The sequence below is a fragment of the Amphiprion ocellaris genome, chromosome 13, assembly GCF_022539595.1.
Source record: "Amphiprion ocellaris isolate individual 3 ecotype Okinawa chromosome 13, ASM2253959v1, whole genome shotgun sequence".
NCBI classification, from domain to species: Eukaryota; Metazoa; Chordata; class Actinopteri; family Pomacentridae; genus Amphiprion; species Amphiprion ocellaris.
Window position 1 is genome coordinate 11138013 of NC_072778.1, and position 14215 is coordinate 11152227.

Genomic DNA, 14215 nt, shown 5'->3' on the forward strand with positions numbered 1-14215 from the left:
GTGGAGTGAGTATCAGGTTCCAGAAAAAGATTTATCCATGAAGATATGATTGATTTATTGCAAAGCTGTAGGTAGCTCTCACAAAAGAACAAGGCACAATATAAATTCTTAACCAGTTTCATTTATACAACTATATGGTATATGTTGTCGCCGTGTTGAACTTAAGGTAGCGTGGCCGAGCGGTCTAAGGCGCTGGATTAAGGCTCCAGTCTCTTCGGGGGCGTGGGTTCGAATCCCACCGCTGCCATTACTTTTGCTTTCATTCCAGTCATTGGTACTGTGTAATTGATCATTCACTCCCTAAATACAGAACGTAGTCCACTGATTTGATCTAACGGACGTTGTTTGTGGATTAGTTTTTGACGAAATTACACGAGGAACACGGCAGAAACGTGGCACGTCGGTTAACCGTTTACCGTCTACATAAATATGTAACTGTTAGTAAGCTGAGCCATATTAATTCAGAGTTTGTTTCTCTGCCAACTAAATTAATCTAATTACGCAGTTACTGTATTAAACGTGAAGAAATGGAGATGTATTTGTCGCACCTCACTGCTGCTAGAGGGCGCTGTGTGGATTTAATAGTCTGTCCTGTTTAATATCAGCGAAGGTGGTCAAAAGATCAAAGAAAAACACGAACCTAATACAGTTAAACACCTCCATGCTAAGCTGAATATTACAACCAGAGGTGGGTAGTAACGAGTTACATTTACGTGAGTAACTTTAAAAAAAAAAAAAAAAAAAGTACTTTTGAGAGTAGTTTTACTCTGTCATACCATGCCACTGGAAGTAGTCTGCACTGTTCAAACATAAAAACGTTACCTTAGTACAGGTATTTGTTTCACAAGCTTTATGTTGCGAAAAACTCAGATTTGGAAATTTGTGTTTCTTGTAACTTAACTTGTTATTTTGTAAAGATGTTATGTCTTTTTGCTATTTTTTTAAAAAAATTATTATTTGGAAATACCAGAATTTGCACATTATTTTACATTTTTGTCTGTCTGATGACATCATTTCTAAGAAAATAAATCGGACATTAGAATCAGTTACTCAGTACTTGAGTAGTCTTTTCACCAAACACTTTTTTACTCTTACTTGAGTAATTTTTTGGATGACTACTTTTTACTTCTACTTGAGTGATATTATTTTGAAGCAACGTTACTCTTACTTGAGTACAATTTTTGGCTACTCTACCCACCTCTGATTACAACCCTAACAAAAAATTGTGACTGCAGCAACTAAATGCTTGTCTTCTTCTTCTTCTTCTTCTTCTTCACTGGTGGTTGGTAAAACATTAACGCCACATAAAGTGCACAATGGGATTTACAGAGGTTAGTCATGTACTTTGGAATACTTGTTTTCATTTTATGTAAGAGTAATTTGTGTGAGCAACCTCTTAAATAGTCCAGGAGAAGAGATGCAGGTGCCACTATGCCAAACACATAACGGATAGTAAATAACACAAATCTGCTGCCTGTGTGGCTGAAAAAACACAGAAAAATCTGTCCAATTGCTGCAATTTACAATAAACTGGGTTTTTATTGCTACCCGGCTACCTGTTGTCATATTTTGTCAGTTATTGACATAAACTTCTACTGTCTATGGCCTGTAGTCTCACAGTTACATACATAAACACATAATTTGCCCTGCATAGTTGCAACAGCAATCTTATTTGCTTAGATCTAGTAATATTCATGTATCACTTTCAAAACGTCTGAACTGAATACATTATCAGATATGCATACACTACCGTTCAAAAGTTTGGGGTCACCTTTCTTTCACTCATGGTTAGTGTTGTGCTATAGTTTTTTTTATTATCAAACAACTGTGTTTATTCTTTTTAAATTATAATGACAATAGAAAGTACCCAAATGGCCCTGATCAAAAGTTTACATACCCTGGAGGTTTGGCCTGATAACAGGCACACAAGTTGATACAAACGGGTTTGAATGGCTACTAAAGGTAACCATCCTCACCTGTGATCTATTTGCTTGTAATTAGTCTGTGTGTATAAAAGGCCAGTGAGTTTCTGGGCTCTTGACAGGCCCTTCATCTTTCATCCAGTGCTGCACTGATGTTTCTGGCTTCTAAATCATGGGGTAAGCAAAAGAATTGTCAAAGGATCTGCGGGAAAAGGTAATTGAACTGCATAAAACAGGAAAGAGATATAAAAAGATATCCAAGGATCTGAAAATGTCTATCAGCAGTGTTCAGACATTAATTAAGAAGTGGAAACTGAGGGGTTTTGTTGAAACCAAACCACGGTCAGGTAGACCAACAAAAATTTCAGCTACAGCTGCCAGAAAAATTTCTCGGGATGCAAAGAAAAACCCACAAATAACTTCAGCTGAAATACAGGAGTCTCTGAAAAAAAAACTGGTGTGGCTGTTTCAAGATGCACAATAAGGAGGCACTTGAACACAAATGGGCTGCATGGTCGAGTCGCCAGAAGAAAGCCGTTACTACGCAAATGCCACAAAGCATCCCGCTTACAATATGCCAAACAGCACAGAGACAAGCCTCAAAACTTCTGGAACAAAGTCATTTGGAGTGATGAGACCAAAATTGAACTTTTTGGCCACAACCATAAACGCTACATTTGGAGAGGAGTAAACAAGGCCTATAATGAGAAGTATACAATCCCTACTGTGAAACACGGAGCTAAAATGTGAATTGTGAGAATGGGAAGACACTGTCCAGTGATGGTGGGACTCACAGACCAGAACAACCAGAATTTAGTGTGAATCTATGTTTAATGAAAATAATTCATGTTGGGCTGCTTTGGTTCCAAGTTTGCAGCAATATCACTCCTGCAAATATTATTACAACAGATGAGTAAGACTGGATGGGCTACTATATCCTAACTGATTTTGTCTTTTTGCTGATACCTTTTAAATGTACACATTTACAAAGCAAAAATACAAAAACTTCAACCGACAAGTACAACATTTTATGTGACAGTTTCAAACTTCACTGTGAACTTTTACCCTGACAGGTATTTAGTGTCTGTCAATGTTAATTACAGACCAATGTCAATATTACACTTTAGCTAGATATGCTTAAAAACATTGCAATTCTCCAGGATATACTGGCTTAAAATAGAAATCTAACAATAGCTCTGATGGTGCTGCACTCACTGTGATGGCAAAAAAACGCAAATTTGTTATTTGTTGTTCAGAGAAGCAAATTTTTTATTTTTTTAAAATTAAGTTATAGCTACTATGCAGCCTGCATAAATTTCACACTACCCCTTCTCATTTTTTGCTATTTAGACAGAAACCCATTAAAGAAAGGCTTTGTTAATGATCTGCTTTAAAAGGAGGAATGGCTCCAACACAAAAGATCTGTTTCAAAGCTCATACAGGACAGACAGGCACATGAAAATCAGAAACCTATCCTTTAAACTCACTGACAAAGGACATTTTGGGTCATTTGTCATATGACTGAGATACTAATAAAACAGGAATAGTGCAGTGTTTATATTTCTTCCTCGCTATGTATCTGAAAACCCCAACAATCACTAAATGAAGCTATATACCTTGATGTGTATTTCCTGATACAAAAAGAGAAAGCTGATGAGAGTGCAGTTGAAGCTTTTACAATGAAACCCAAGATTTCAGAAAATTCCACGATTATAGGCACATTCCTGTCTTCTCCATCTTACAGCGAAGACACCTGTCGTAAATAAAGTGTAAAAACAAGATGTAGTCACTCAGCCAAATACTGCACAAACGCATTCATATAAAATACTGAAACTTGTTTACTGAATTCCTAAATACAATTTACAATGAATATAGTACATACCTGGAGCGAGGCACAGCGTAAAATCTACATGTCGCCATCTGTAGAGGAAAAAAATGAACAAAAAACACATTATTTCTAGCTCATATCTGGACAATGTGTGCTGTAAATGTGGAATGATCTATGTAAAGCGTTTCAAACAGACATGCACTTCCTTTCCATTAATCTGATGCCATCTGAATGTGTCCACCTCTACAATTTCAAGTCCATAAAAATAAAACTTTACTATGATGAAGACAAACTCTGGAGGTCAGATTAATGATATTAATTAACACTGATGTAGTCCAGGTTTTGACAAAACATTTTAGGAGTTGAAGTTTAATTTGTGTGCGTGTCTCTTTATGTATCAGGCTTTTTTTTTGTAGCTAACTTTTTCACATAGGGAAAGATAAGGCTGGACAGCATTTTTCCTTCAATAAATTATATTTTGTGTATTCTTGCACTACCTTTGTCTGAAATTAAAATTAGTTTCATGATGTAAAACATTTAAGCGCGACAAATATGCAAAATTAGAAAATATCTGGCATCTGGCACTGTATATAGAGAGTTGAAATTTTGAGAATTTCACATTTTATTGGCCTTTTGACAGCATATACTATAAACTAGAGTAATGAAAGTGCTGCCTAATGGAGTTTACTTTCCATGACGACTTCCGTTTCTTTTCATATTTCACCTCATCCATACTATTTTTTCAATATTGCAGATCTGGAATAATTGGCATGATGAAATCTCAATAAGAATAGAACAATAATTAAGTGATCTTCAATAGTTCCTAAGATATTAGCATCCAAACATATCCTCGAAATGTCAGTGGGACCAAATAACATGCTGAAAGTGGTTCAAAATGCAATATTTAAAAACTACCACAAAGCATTTGATTTATCGAGCAAAAAAAAACAAACAAAAAAAATCACAAACTTCTTGATAACCACACTTAATGGAGAAATAATGTCTCAGTTTATGTATATTCTGTGTGCTTAGTTATTAGTTTAGACCTAGAGAGCTAAACATCAATGGAGATTTTGATTTTTTTTTTGCTAATTTTGTGTAAGAAGGAAAAATGGAATGTGTGTTATGTTCTCATATTTGATTTCGTAATCTACTGTAAGTGTGGGTGCATAACTGCATTTGTTTCATGTAGAATTAACGAGTTTTCTTGAGCTTGTTCTCTCAGGTTGGTGGTCTTTTTACAGTTATAGTTGTTTCATAATAGGAAACTATATAAGACGATGTGAGAAGGGGACTGGTGGCATGGCGATTAAGTCCTTGTGCTACTGATCGAAGCTTGGCTGTTCAAGTTCAGTGTGTGTCTGAAAGTAAAAACAAGTAGATGTACATTCCAATAAAATAATAGTAATAATAAAAATCTATACATGATATAAAGTGCACGAGATGCAAGAAAGTGCTTCTACGAGAAGTCTATCTACGTCTCACAACCTAAGTAGCTATTGTAAAAAAAATTTTTGATCGCATTTAAGAAACCTTGCAAGTATGTACAACGTTATCTAACAATACTATACTCAGTGCTGGTCAATAACTCATAAGGACAGTAGACAGAGAGAAGTTAACTGGAAACTACACATACCCCAGTCGTACATCCTAGATTTTCCCAAGTGAGTCACGTTACAGGCGAACCTCTCTCCTTTGTTTGGAGTGAAACGAACATGCTTGGTCAGGTGGTAGTTCCAGGTCTCATCAAAGGCCAGGTCAGTCTGCTTGGAATTAGTCATGCTCACTCCATTCTTGAGAAGATCAATGGTGATTTCTGGTGGATGGAACCCTTTCACGTGACAGATCAAGGTGTTTTCTTTCCCAACTTCTGAGCGTGTACGGGTATACACCTGAACCTCGGGTGGAGCTAATGAGAAACATAAATCAGTTCAAATATGCACAAAAAAAATGTAATGTCATTGACAAAGTCTAATTAAGTTAGAATTCACTCACTTTTTGTGAATGCAATGCAGACATTGTAAACCAGAGTGATCATAATGTGTTGTGAATAAAAGTATGAGACAATTTGGTGTAGTCTTGTGACACATCACAGTTCTCAGAGTCTTTGCTTTATTTTTAGCCCGATTCAAAATGGGGATGGACCCGATTAGAGCTCAGCTGACATCCTAATTGTACCAGCAGAAGCTCAGCTCTTTCTCTTTCAGTATCACAGCTATAGAGTGTATCGACATAACTTTGGAAATCTGCCTTTAGGCACCGTCCAGTTCTCAACAAACAAATGTAGAATGTTGCCTTCCTTTCTTTGTCTTTATTAAACAGCAGTACCATCACACAGCAGCACAATCTACATTATCTACAAATTGAGAGGGAGGCTGTGTGCAATTTACATGGGTGGCCCAACATTCACTTCATCGTTTAAATCATCTTACGCTTGATCTTGACCTTATTCTAAACTGTTTACATTTATCCTAAAGTCACTGTTCCCAGTGAGCTCTTATTTGGTCCCAGCTCTGAGGTCATCCAATCAGCGGCTGCTTGAAGTACCGAGGTCAAAATATAAACATTGAGGTGACCGGGTGCTCTCTGTAGCTGCACCCATACTCTGGAACAAGCTCCCCCCGACATGTGCACCATCACTGACCTGGGTCTTTTTAAATCAAAACTCAAAACCTTTCTGTTTAAAATGGCTTTTGATGCCTAGCAGCACTGTGACATTTGATTATTTTTATTTCTTTTATATGTATATTGTAGTGCTGTTTCATTGCTGCTTATTTTTACTGTTTTATTGTTTGTTTTACTGCTGTCTCTGTCTTAAGCTACTGTATTGTTTTTAAGTTATTCTCTTGCTTTTCACTGTGAAGCACTTTGGTCACCCTTTGGGCTGTTGTAAAGGGCTATATAAATTCAAACTTTGATTGACTGATTGAAAAAAGTCACTCTAAGGATGGATATATGAGGGACCTGATAGCTAAGTAGTCTATGCCACATGGAATCAGAAACCTGAGCAGCAAATCCATGGGCTTGATTCCAAGCAATTCCTATGCCAGTTTCACGGTTCAAGGTCCAAGGTTCCAAGTTTCTGTCTCTCTTCACTACTGTAACAAAATAAGGGCTAAAAGGTTAGAAAATGAATCCTAAAACACTAGAAACACTAAAGTCTAAATGTAGTTTCCTCGAGATAATTACAGTATTATTTCACAAGCGTATCAAATGGATTAGTTATAGCGATTTTTCACTTTTGCTATTTTAATTCAATAATACTTGCAGGAGTGGTATTATGGCAAGTATAAAACTAATCTGATTATTTAAGAAGTTCAAAATTGTGGAAACGAATAGTCAGCCTATAGATGAAAACTATTTATTAGACTCTGTTTACGAGTAACCGGAAATAAAGCTTTTTTAAAAAATTACACTTGAAAAATTCTATCGTAACATATTTTTCGAACCCATGAGGCAACCTGCTTAACCCTTGCTCTTGGGCTATTTCTTATTATTTTGTTATAAACTGAATACAAACTGAACACAAGTCGGTACCTCACATTTCAGGCCGTTAGTGTAGTGACGCAGCCACTTGTAAAATCGAAACCAACACAAGTACAGCAGATCTACATTACTTACCATCTTTGGCGACTGAAAGACCAGTGAAACAGATCAAACAGACAACTGCCAAGCCTAATGCCCTCATGGTTTCAGCTTTCGACTGTCAGCACACAAAAAGTTAAAGCAAATTTGTTCCTATAAGAGATACGACAGGCGCTCCTCGACCAGCTCTACACCGGAAAGAAGTGTGTTTGTGTTCTTCCTCGTATGCGGCGGTGCTAACACACGCTAAAGCTAAAAAGAACGACGTTGCTACCGTGACGTCACCCGTCGGTTTCGGCATTCAGGAAAAACAAAAAGATAAAGAGACTTTATTGTCATTGTGCAGAAGTACAACGAAATTTGTTTGGAAGAACACGACAAATAGCAGCAGTGCAAATAGGAATAAAAATAGATAAACATACTATACTAAAAAAGGTACTATATACAAAGTAAAGTGGTTAAGTGTTGCAGGACTGAGAATATAAAATAGTGTAATTAGTGGAAGTAAGGTCCGTGTATATTTTGGCAGTTGGATTTTCCGTTCTGAAACGGGTATTTAAGAACAAAAAAACGAGTGGTTATTTGATTTTCGTTTTAAAATACAAAAATTAAAATTGAAATACAAGGCGTTTCTCCTTTTCATGATCAAAAAGGGATATACGAAATTTTTAAAATGCGCTGATTTTCATTTTATATTTAGAATAACAAAAAATAAAATCAGTAAGAGACAGAAACGATAAAAAGGTCATTTTTTTCATTTTCTGAGACCGGAAGTGGTCATCAGCAAGTGTGGAGCCAAACGACAACGATTCTCAGAGGGCGGAGCCAGAGAGCAGTTATTGGTCAGACCGTAGATATACAGAAGACAGCACGCTAGCGTATCTAGTCTTCTATATATACGCTATATTGCCAAAAGTATTCGCTCACCTGCCTTGACTCGCATATGAACGTAAGTGACAGTAAGGAGTGAGGAAATGTCACAACTGGATTTGTTGCACAGATGGCATCCTATCACAGTTCCACGCTGGAATTCACTGAGCTCCTGAGAGCGACCCATTCTTTCACAAATGTTTGTAAAAGTAGTCTGCATGCCTAGATGCTTGATTTTATACGCCTGTGGCCATGGAAGTAATTGGAACATCTGATTCTGATTATTTGGATGGGTGAGCGAATACTTTTGGCAATATAGTGTATCTATGGTCGGCATAGGGTTGCCACCTTTCAGAAATGAAAATAAAGGACAGCCCCCACGGCTCCTCGGGGCCACAGTTCAGTGAAATTAGACAATGTGCTACAAGCCCAGTTTTATCAAAAGTGGCTGTCTTTCAAGCTGCAGGAATAACATTGGTGTCAATAGGAACCAGCTGATGGCTGCGGTGATTTTGGTGACACTACAGTACATAACAGTTAAGTTATTGAATATTTGTGTCTCTTCGCTGTTGCAGCGGTTTTGCAATTTGCAGACTGTACCTGTTCACAGCCGGCTGCGCATAGACACTAATGTTATTTGTGCAGCTTGAAAGACAGCCACTTTTGATAAAACTGGGCTTGTAGTACATTGTCTACCTTACAACGACGGGAAAGAGGCATCGTTTATGTTTTGACAACCTATATCTAACGAGTTATTGATGTCAGAAGTCTGAATCTGTGAATATCTTTCCAACTTTACTGAACTCGGGGCCACTACCAGTCAGAGGGCCATATATTTTTGAAAAAAGCACTTAGCCATACTTAATGCTCTAAGTGCTTTATTAACATAAAAGTAAGAATTTTGTATTGTTTTGTGATCACAGGTTCAGTGAAACCATACTAATAAAATGTAATGACCTACCAGTGTGCAATACTGTATTCTGCAAAAACATAAACAACTGAATTCAAAATACTGGACAAAGAAATTCTACATATATTTTTCTTTCATCTAAATGTAAATCTTATCTTAACACAGTTAATGTATTAACTTATTTATGTGTGTATGCATGTATTTGTTGATTTATTTAGTACTGTTAACATATCGGAATTCTGAGTGTTTTTCTATAGGTAGGCAAAGGCCATTTACTGATTATATGTACGCTATTAAATAAATGTTTATTAAAAACTATAAATCATGAAAAATTAACGAACAACTTAGGCATTTATTGAGTCACTAAAATACTGTAGAGTCTACGGCCACATCAGCATGATCATAAGCATCTTCCACCAGATACTGATGTCCCTTAACATGTCTACTTCAGGAGATGATTAGATGATGATAAACTGTGACCTGCTGGTTGGGTTCTCTCTAGTCTCATGTTTCTTGCGTGTTTGTCTCCTGATGCTGCCTTACTTCAGCCAGTCCATGAGCAACAGAAAACACAGTTTGCCTTGTACCCATTGCCAGGGGTTTGAGTCTTCCGACTCATGTCTGTACATTTGCAGACGTTTTTGCTTCAGTGGACGTGTTGGAGTTTCGGGTGTAGACATTTTTAAACGCGCTGGTGCAGCAGCTTTCTGTAACCTGGCAACCCGCGAAGGATCGGGCAGGACCGTACACACAGAGAAGGTCTATCTGCTCCGCTGGACCTGGCATCGGGTCCTTGCTACAAAGGTCCCACGAACATGAAATTGGCTGGCCTTAATATTTCCTGTGTTTTATTTTGTTCATTCTACAGTTTGGATGAGTGTGTGACAGACGTGTATGGGACATTTATGAAAATACGGAACAACTTGCGTCCCGTATTGATTCAATACGGGACGCAACAATTAATTGTCAAATAAAGGAGGATTCCGTATTTTAAGGGACGGGTGGCAACCCTAGGTCGGCACAGGTAGCATCTCTGACTGCTGTTGACCTTGTTTTTGGAGTAAAGCACGGTAAGAAGATGCATATTTCTAACCAGCAGCGTTGTTTTGTTGTACGTTAAGTCAGCGACTTGTGAAGAGTTGTGTTTTGTCGTGTTTGAGCAGTTGGTCCGGACGCGTTAGCTAGCTAAGCGGCTAAGTTAGCTAGCGGGCTAATTAACACAGGTGGCTAACTTACCGCTGAACACCTGTGTTAGTTGCTGCCGCACCTGTCCGTCATTATAAGAATGAATTTCTCAACCTGTATTTCTCTGCTGTGTATTTTAACTTTTATAAAAGTTATTTTTACTTTAAGGTTAACTGAAACCTGTTCAGCTGCACTGAAGTTTAGCATTCAGCTGGTTTGAATTAAACTGGGCTTAATTTAACATTGCGCAACATTACCTCTCTTAATCTCCATAATTTCATTAAATTCCTTCTCTCTTCCACTGCTCAAGTTCAATCCAGTATATAAAGTGACATTAATAGTGAATAAACTAACAACCAGCCATTGTATTTATTTATTATTGCATGTATTTGTAGTAAAACATGCGTTGAAACATCCTACTTTTGGATCTAGAACTGCACAAGCCGTTCATTTTCAGTCACCTGACGAGTTAAACTCCCCTTTTTATGTGAGGTTGAAGCAGAAAGTCTGAGTTAACAAAGAAAGTTGTTTATAATTTGTGATACCTGTTATCTGTGACTGAGGCTTTAGTTTTTGTTGAGCTGATTTACACGTAGAAACTTTGTTCAGGAAAATTTCTCAGTAGCTCAGGGGACAGGCTGCTTTTTACACAACCTTGTAAGAGAATGTCTGTCAATGCTTTCAGCAGAATTTAGAAACACAACACTTCCTAAACAGATATTTTGAGGCTGTGAGGTTGAACGTTTGAGAGTATATCAGTGTGTTTGTTTGTGGTCTTTCTGTTTCTAGGTGGAAGCTGAATTAGTGAGGATGACTCCTGCTCCTGTCATCTCTAAGCTCCTCACACATCTTTACCTGCACATGAGGAAAATCACTCCTGTAGAATGCAGGTATGTTTGTCATTATTATAAAAAGATGTTGCCTGGTGACCTGTCAGAAACCCATTATACAGAGTCAGCCAAAATAATGTTTACACACATCAGGAAAAGAAAAACTTGCATAAATATTTCAATACCAAATTTATTCAGACATCATGAGATTAATAAAAGTTATCTTTGGCCTCTACAATTACAAGAGGTGCTTAAAGTGGTGGCCACTGGCTTCCAGACATTTCTGTTGTGTTGTAGACGTCACTTGTTGATGCTCCATTCATGAGGGTAGCGCCATCTGTTGGGAAAACATCGTACAACAAGACACAGAGTTATCGTGATTTGATCAAACTTAGAAAGAGGTATCTATATGTATAGAAGTACTTATACAAATGAAATATTTATAAAAGTTTTTCTTTTCCTGATGTGTGTACATTATTTTGGCTGACTCTGACTCTGTGAACTTAATGAGAACAAAACTGTCATTTAATTGTTGCTCTGAAAGCTTCTTTAGTGAAAACCAGCTGGTGTTCTGCTTTGAAACAAACTGCTGTTGGTGTCTGTGTTTTTAGGTTTAACCCCACAGTTTCTGAATGAACTGATTGTTTGTTTTTCCTGATCAATGTGAACGTTATAATTGATGGTAACATTTACTGATCATATAATCAGCATGACAATATAACAGTATAACATTCTGACCGCCTGACTAATACTGTGTTGGTCCCTTTATGCTGCTAAAACTCCTCTGACCCAGTGGTTCATCAGAACCTCTGGGGATGTCCTGTGGATTCTGTGGATCCTGTGGGTTGCAGGGTGGGTCCTACCTAGACCAGGCTGATCCTGGACCATCCCACAGATGCTCCATCAGATCTGGATGTGGGGAGTGTGGAACCCAGGTGAACAGCTTAGCTCTGTCATGTTCCTTGGACCAGTCCTGAGCAGTTTGAGTTTGCCCTGCTGAGGGAGGCAGCTGGCATCAAGGACTGCTGTTGCCATGGGGACAAGGGGGTTGTTTGTCCTGTAGTGTTTAGGTGGTGGTACATGTCAAACATCCACATGAATGTCAAGGTTTCCCAGCAGAACGTTACATTAGAACAAGATGATGGATGTTGTTCTCTTCAGCTGTCAGTGGTCAGAATGTTGTGGCTGATCAGTGGATCTGTCTGCCTTTACTCTGACATCCAGAGTTATACAAAAGTGTAGTATGTGTGCAGTGCAGAAGAGATTTACTTTATTGTATGCAGTTTTAGTGGTCCCATCAGAGAAAATCATATCCATATACAGATTTTTATTAATTCCAGGGCTGGTTCAGTAAAGATTATAATAATAACTACATCAGATTATTCTTGGTCGCAGTTGGAATTTTGCAGACTAAGGCCTTGTCCACACGTAGCCGGGTATCTCACAAAACGAAGATATTTTTCTACGATTCGGCCTATCATCCACACGAAAACGCAGATTTACGTCATCAAAAACGATTCTTTTTAAAAACTCCGACCAAAGTGAAGATTTGTGAATTCTCCGTTTTATGCGTCTGCATGTGGACATCAGTAACCGGGGTTTTGCGTTTCGAAACGTCACCACCTGCGACAAAATATGTTCTTACGTCACATATGCGACCTGTGTTTACATTCGGTAACAGTATGGATGCTCTCACAAGGTTTTGGGCGCTGTTTCTTGTACAGGCGCTTTTTACTTGCTTGTTTTTACAAGCCCAGATACTGCTCCACATTCAACAACACAGTCGAAGGACGACGTTAAGGACGGTTATTCTCCACCACCTTGCTAGGATTTGGGGAACTACTGCCACCTAAAGGTCCGGCATGCTTATGAATGTGCTGAAAAACGCACTTATGCGGTTAGGTGAGGATGAAGTTTTTTTCTAAAAACGAGGTGGTGTGTACGTAAGTTTTTTTCTAGACGGAGGGGACAGGATATTCGGTTTTACAAAAACCCTGCTACGTGTGGACAAGGCCTGAGAGATGGTTGAGAAGGTTTGCAGTTCTTGTTTTAGCAAAATATGTTATAATAGAAGATCTTTGTCATTCTACATGAAATTATCTGCAGACCAGCAAAGTGCATCAGTCTGAGGTATCTAAAAATAAATAAGTAAAGAAAAATGCTTCTAAAGCCAATAATAAAAATAATATTTTGAGGGAATAATCTAAAAAGGAAAGAAAAGCTCCATTCTCACTCCTCTCAGGATAAACTGTCATTAAAATTGTGAATGTAAATACACTGAACTCATTTGGATTTTTAAGTGACTCTACAATATTATTTGACACAAATCTATCTAAATCAAAATTGTAATCATTTTTACTTCAAACATTTACTGGACTGATTTAAATATTAAAATCACTCCTTTCTAATTCTCTGCTGTACGTTCAAACCTGAGGCCTTAAATAGAAACACAAGTATCTGTTTGTAGGAACTTCTACAGAGTCCTGGTTCCAGAACATGATGATAGAATTATAGACAAACTTTAACAAAAGCTGTTTGAGAGTTTATAGGTTTTTATGTTACATTTCTTCAGTAATTTAATGAGAGTTATCAGCAAAAATCAAGTGTTCATTTGATGAACTTCATTTCCTAAAACATCCAGAATTGGAGCTCATATCTTTGGCAGCTGTAAAGTTTCTGCTCCTTCAAAGTTCACAACACAATGAATTAATTCCTAAAACTCTCAATACTGGAGAGCGTTTGTGATGCTGAAGCAGTGACCAGTTTTCCTGTTTCTTCCCTGGAGATTGTGGGATTTCTATGATATTTCTAAATGAGTTCTTATACTGTTTATATACCAACTGCTTGCTTTTATAGAATCATATTCCTAATGTTTTACACTGTTTATGATGATATTTTACACTGTCTATGAAGATGGAAAAATACTGGATGACAGAGGTATGCAAGAGTGGGAAAGAACTAGGTGAAAAGTTATGATGGAGACTCTGTTTCAAGGTTGTACTGGAGACTCTGTTTCACAGATAAGAACAACTGCTGAGGTTTCATCCTCCCCCACAAAGAGAGGGGAACCATCTTCATGGCTGTG

At 37.7% G+C, this 14215-nt stretch overlaps 1 protein-coding gene and 1 non-coding gene across 2 annotated transcripts; one reads left to right on the forward strand and one right to left on the reverse strand.

The window, feature by feature from the left end:
• The first annotated feature begins 165 nt into the window (after positions 1-165).
• trnal-aag (transfer RNA leucine (anticodon AAG)) lies at positions 166-247 on the forward strand. The gene has a single exon. It is a non-coding gene; the product is annotated as a tRNA-Leu (tRNA).
• A 2487-nt stretch (positions 248-2734) lies between these two features.
• On the reverse strand, positions 2735-7574 carry LOC111586349 (beta-2-microglobulin-like). Its single transcript, XM_023296035.3, has 4 exons — positions 7372-7574; positions 5387-5659; positions 3805-3842; positions 2735-3675 (listed from the first exon to the last, which is right to left on the reverse strand). Exons 1-3 carry the CDS (start codon positions 7436-7438, stop codon positions 3829-3831), a joined length of 354 nt encoding a protein of 117 aa, XP_023151803.1. The 5' UTR covers positions 7439-7574; the 3' UTR covers positions 2735-3675; positions 3805-3828.
• Positions 7575-14215: the final 6641 nt, after the last annotated feature.